Raw genomic sequence first — 6000 nt, forward strand, 5'->3', positions numbered from 1 at the left:
TGTTTTGTGGCAGATTATGGGGTATGTGTTAGTGGTGTTAATTCATTCAAATCATAGGCATTATGGATGTGGCAACAATACATAGATTACCAAAGAGAAAGAATGACACAAACTTAACCATCATCATCTGTTTCAGCCGGGACCAAGCTAGAACACATTTCACCCCACATAGCATTACCCTAATAAGTAACTTAATGCTTCATAACAAAAAAACAAAAACAATCCCTTTATTTCAGGTCATTTGCCTGGACCAGAAGAGTCCACTTTAAGATCAAAGGGGTGGACGTGATCCTTGGACAACACCTGACAGTAAGAGTGAATGGCAAGGATGTCAGCTTACCTCATACCCAGCCCAACGTGCTCACAGTGCTGATTGCTGGGTACTTAGTAAAGGTCATCACTGAAATAGGTAAGTTTCCCCTGCATACCAAGTGCGTTATTGGTACTGCAGTGAAGTTACAATAATTTTGTATTTTGCCCCAGAGGAGTGCTGTGTTGTTTGGGGTTTGTCTGTCTGTCAGTCTCTCCCCCTCACTTCTATCTCTATCTGTCTTTCCCTTTTCTCTGTGTATGTTTGTGCTTGTATGTGTGTTACCGCAATGCAGTTTCTATATGTTCTTTTAGAGTGTGCTAAGGATTCTGAGGGATTGAAGTTTGCCATCTTTGATTGCTTTCTTTAAAAGTTTGTACAAGATCGATATAAAAAACTTGATTGCTTTCTTTAAAAGTTTGTACAAGATCGATATAAAAAACTTCACCTTGTGATGTATTTCCTTTCCCTTTCCTTTAAGAACAGTGTGTTTGTGTGTGTGAGAGTGAGTGCATTTTTAATGCACATTACTACAATCATTATGGTGTTTCTGGTAGAGGGCACTGACCAGTATGCTTTGCTGATTGCATTGCCTAAATGTTTATACAAGAAGAAAAGAAAAACATAAATAATCTCACAAAATGGTATATTTTCCCTTTCCTGGCAGGTATTGAGTTGACGTGGGATGGCGACAGTTTCCTAGAAGTGAGTGTACCCAGGATGTACCGGGGGAAGCTGTGTGGGCTGTGTGGGAACTTCAACGGCCACGGCAGAGACGACTTCATCGGAAGGTAAATTTTTTTGTGTGTCTTGTTGCAATTTCATCCACCACTACCAGTGTTTTTCATTGTACAAGTTTCATAAAACACATAAAGAATCAACAAAAGTTGGGAACTGTGCTATTGTAAAAGTGTGATTGTGCTGTATTTTGACTTTCTTCAGCATTCCTGTCCTTGGTGCTGAACGCCATCCACAAAATAACTATAACTGCACATTATGTCTTTTCATATGTGCTAGTGTCAGATAGTATTTGAGGAGATTGTACAAATCTAAACGGTAGAGATATATCACCATGATAGCTAGTTTTTCTTTTAATTCATCCCTCTGTTTTCATATTTCTGTCCATCCTTCAGTGATGGCCTGTTCAGATTCAACGTGAACGAGTTTGCGGACAGCTGGAGAGTTGGAGAGGAGAATAACTGTAACCGCCCCAGTAAAAACCAGATCCCGTCCCCCTGCGCGAACAACGTCTACATGAAGCTCCGCGCCCACAAACAGTGCAAACTGTTCAGATCACGCTTATTCAGCAGATGTAGCAGAGTAGTCAAGTTTGATAGTTACTACAGGTAAGTTGTGTTTTACAAATGGGAAACTTTGAAATAACACACCATAGATATACATGTACCTAATAACACACCGTAGATATACCTTACGTGGAGTAACTCAAAACACTTGTATAATACATTACATGTATGCTTTAATCTTAAACTTTATAGTACTTATGTAAGACTGGCTTACCAAATGGCTGCTGCTGAATTTGTATTGAGGTTTCCATGGCACCAAGTCTACAACTATTTCATAAGCATATACAGCGATATCTTCTTCATCTATAGAAGAATTTAGAATGTTACTTGCTATAAGTTAGCAGAACTTTTGGTGCTACGATTCCTGTAGTCACAGATGCATGTTTTTGAAAGTTGCCATAAATAGAGCCAGTTTTCTGTGTGTTCTTGTTATACTGTTATTAACATGTTAGTATACATGTATATGGTCCTTTCACCCATTGAGTGGGATTCTTGTATAGAAGATGACAGATATGTTTATAACTTAGTATTAGTAGACCAGTTTTCTGGGTGTGCAAGAACGCATATTCTCTAACTATCTATTGTTTTCTGTTCCAGATCATGTGTTACAGACATGTGTGAGTGTCCCAGCAACAAAAACTGTTTCTGTGAGTCGGTACGAGCGTACACAAGCGAGTGCAGAAGAAAAGGGGTAGAACTGGATCTTAGCAGTCTTACAGCATGCCAAGGTACTCATACTGGAACAGCTCCATTGTTGGTGTATTTGTCTCTGTCAGTCTGTCTGTTTGTCTGCCTGTGTGTGCATGTGTGTGCATCTGTTTGTGTATGCATGTGTGTGTGTATATCAGCTAAAATTACTACTTTACTTAGAAATGATAGCTAGTTCAGCACCAAGGGACTACTAGAAAGATGTGCAAAATTCCACACAATTGTGTGTAAAAGAAAAGCCTTGCACACTACTGAGGACACTACAGTAACTGTGTTACATAGAACTGATAGTGAGTTCAGCACCAAGGACAGATCCATGCCAATAGCATCAGGGCACTATAATTGTTTGGTATAGACATAAGATCAACAACCAGCTTCCTTTTGCAATATGTATCCTTAGGAATGTGATAGTATCTAGATAGTAAACACAATACAACAATTTGAAACTTGGAATGTTCACTTTTCCTCTGTCTCACCTTCCACAGATACAAAATGTACAGGCGGGGCAGTCTGGGACACCTGCGGACCAGCGTGCCCTCTGACCTGTGCGAACCTTAACTCGGTCGAGCGGTGTAACAGACCGTGTGTGCCCGGGTGTCAGTGTCCCGCAGGGATGGTCAGACATCACCATATGTGTGTATACCCCTCACAGTGTCCCAGGTCGCTTCGGTAGCAGAATTCAACATGGCGTTGTGAAGTAGTTTCTCCATCAGACAGCTTTGGTTGATGAAAAGATAGCAGAAATTGGCCATTGAGGTGAATAATTTTCCAGGGGAGTTAGCCGGCACAGAGTTAGACAAGTACAAACATGTGTAATTCGATGGCCAGCTAACTGCTTCCAACTCAATTGGCCAATTTGTGTACAGTATTTTTCTGCAACCAAATAAGTTTGTTGGAGAGTAGCTGAATATAGATTAATCTCCAAGCAGATGTAAGGTTAGCTTGTTTTACATGTGTTCTGCCCTGTTTTGTAATTCTTTCTAGTGTATGTTATATCTATCTTTGCCATCACTTAGGGAGTAAAAACAGAGGTATAAAATACAGCAGAAATTCGTGTAAAACATGCCAGACTCAACATCTTCTTGGCGATTATTTAGGAAGGTCATGCTTTTACCCAGGGTCTTAAAAGAGCACTCTTGGTGGGAGTTTGAACAAGATGGTGTCAATAGTGTCAAATGAAACAGGGACCACAGGTTCTCTATGAAAACTTGAAAACTTTATTTACCATATCAGTGACATAGTATAAGCCTGTTCACAGTTCCAACTGCGCATGCTTAGTGAGATGCATTGTAAGTATTATGTCAAAGACCCCATTCATACTAAGCCAGTTGAATAAATCAAAAGATTTAACCGGCTAATTTAGCCGGCTATCTTGGCTTGATATGAACGCAATCTAACAGGTTAACTAAGGGTTTTAGAAAGGGTTTTTCTAACCACATCCTGGGGTTGTTTCAATTTAACCTGCTAAAACCCTTATTTAACCTGTTAAATTGTGTTCATATTAAGCCAAGATAGCCGGCTTAATTAGCTGGTTAAATCTTTTGATTTATTCAACCGGCTATGATAGGCTTAGTGTTATAAGGGTCAAAGGTGAAGGCCCTGACACATAAACAAAACACTTCCAGACATAATTGAGCAAGGCCCAGACGAGGTGTTTTACTTTTAATTACAAACGGCAAGCCTTAGTAAGTGATTATAGATTTAGCCTTTTGACAGTTGTATGTTTTTACAGCACGATGTATCAAATGAAATCAAACTGTTTACAAGTTAGAGGCCTCCATCTTTAGCATGACTTACCCACAATGCATATAGCTAGGCATGAGCAGTTGGGACTGCGAACAGGGTTATTGACTGTAAACAGAGGCCAGAGGTCTCAAGCGATGTAAATATTTGTTGTTGTGTCTAATTACAAGAATTGTTTATTCCTATTATATGATTGTTCGTGGAAACTATCGACCCTATTGTACTTATATGTCAATCTTTTAATTGCTTTGCCATGCTTAAGCACTAGGTACATATCTGTATGTCCATGACATATTTGCATATATATATATATCATGTATACAAAAGTATGTACATATACTGTTACATGTACCATTCTAATGATAATTGTTGAGTCATTGGGTATGATTCTATTGAACATGACTGGATACCTGAGGACATATTTCTGAATAGTCAGTTCACAACTTACTTTATAAATCAACAGCAACAATGTACATTTGATTATCGTCCAGGGCTGTTTTTTGTACCAGCAATGACATAAGATATAGAAGACAAATTGTTGGTTATTTTATTTACGGTAACTGTGTGAAGAGAAAATGTCTGACATAGATAAATTATCTAGTACACCTTTCTTCTTGTCTTTTTGAAAGTACCGTTGAGACGGAGACAGTGGATATATTTCACTGTGTGAATGAAAATACCTATAGAAATACACTTCTAGTGTAAAAGTCTTGAATTCTCCTATCTATTCATAATGTTATAATGCTAGATATAGCTACACTTTTGGGCAATATATTCTGTTGTTTTTGGACATCAGAGAACTCAGAGACTGCAAAGTCAGACTTCTTGACAACAAACAGACTTTAATTGTAACACATCATGATGGTAGAGACCGCCGTTCAAGAATTGGACTCTTAAGTTCTTCGCAATCTCTTATATCCTTAGCAGCAAGATTACCATCGTCTTATACGATGGACAGATGCTTATCTCTCCTATATTAGACGTGTGTTGGGGGGGGGGGAGTACTCAGTTCACATCTTCTCTGTAAAGTCAGCTGTATTTGGTTATTGTCCAGTGCTTTAACTCTGTAAAATCCAGGAATGGCAAAATAGTTCTGAATTGTTATGTTATGTTATCGTCGCATATTGTTGAAGTGAATGTTATGCCAACCTTACTGTGAAAGATGCTGCACTTGCTGTACAAAACGTTGGACTTATTTTTAGACTCACTGTCTTATCTATTTATTGATGTCCTCTATATTCTTCCATGAAATTGTGATCTACTACGAATGCCTATGACAGTCTATTTGACAACAATACATACACACTTTTCATATATTTCGTTCATTTTTATGATAAGTGTAGTCGAACCCTAATCGCACCTGGCTGTTGCATGGGAGGAAATCCAATGCTTAAGGATGCTGAAGTGTCAACCTGACACGCAAGGTGGGGCTATTTATGGCCCTACAGAATGAGCTCAAAAGTCTTGCCTAGTTCTCAATGTTCTTTCCGTATCTAGTTTTGTCAGCGTAAACCTTTCGTCAAGATATGGGCAGTAGACAAAAGACAAAGACATCCAACGTGTCAAAATGCCGCAGACTAAGTATGCTAATGCTATGAAGAGAATGATATTCCAAGGGAGTTTGGCTACTATACTATTATAGTGCAACATTTGCCCTTAGCCGCGGCGAGTCTAGAGAGGACGTATTTTCTTGTAAATTATGTATAACGCTACTTCACCTAAATCCGGGAGTTTTCCGATAAGAGTTAATTGAAACCAAACTGGCAAAACAATAAACCGTCCTTTATTCTGTTACATGTCAATATCATAGATTACCTTTGTCCCTGATGCAATGCAAATCATATTTCTTCTCTAGTCCTGTTGATACAAAAGTATTGCTTGACGTAAATGAATCTGCTTAGGCGCATGCGCGCTCCCGTCCTCCCCCCTGTGAGA

The 6000-nt window shown here is 38.9% G+C and overlaps 1 protein-coding gene across 2 annotated transcripts in view; it reads left to right on the forward strand.

Moving 5' to 3' along the window:
- LOC136420480 (BMP-binding endothelial regulator protein-like) overlaps positions 1 to 5379 on the forward strand; it is a 37003-nt gene extending 31624 nt beyond the window's left edge. For both annotated transcript variants that reach the window (XM_066407430.1, XM_066407429.1), the window contains exons 13-17: positions 237 to 409; positions 978 to 1101; positions 1444 to 1656; positions 2212 to 2342; positions 2808 to 5379. In XM_066407430.1, coding sequence (XP_066263527.1) covers positions 237 to 409; positions 978 to 1101; positions 1444 to 1656; positions 2212 to 2342; positions 2808 to 2995 — 829 coding nt within the window. In that variant the 3' untranslated portion in view covers positions 2996 to 5379. The remainder of the gene's footprint in view (positions 1 to 236; positions 410 to 977; positions 1102 to 1443; positions 1657 to 2211; positions 2343 to 2807) is intronic.
- Positions 5380 to 6000: the final 621 nt, after the last annotated feature.

Source organism: Branchiostoma lanceolatum, chromosome 15 (genome assembly GCF_035083965.1).
Source record: "Branchiostoma lanceolatum isolate klBraLanc5 chromosome 15, klBraLanc5.hap2, whole genome shotgun sequence".
Taxonomy (NCBI): domain Eukaryota; kingdom Metazoa; phylum Chordata; class Leptocardii; order Amphioxiformes; family Branchiostomatidae; genus Branchiostoma; species Branchiostoma lanceolatum.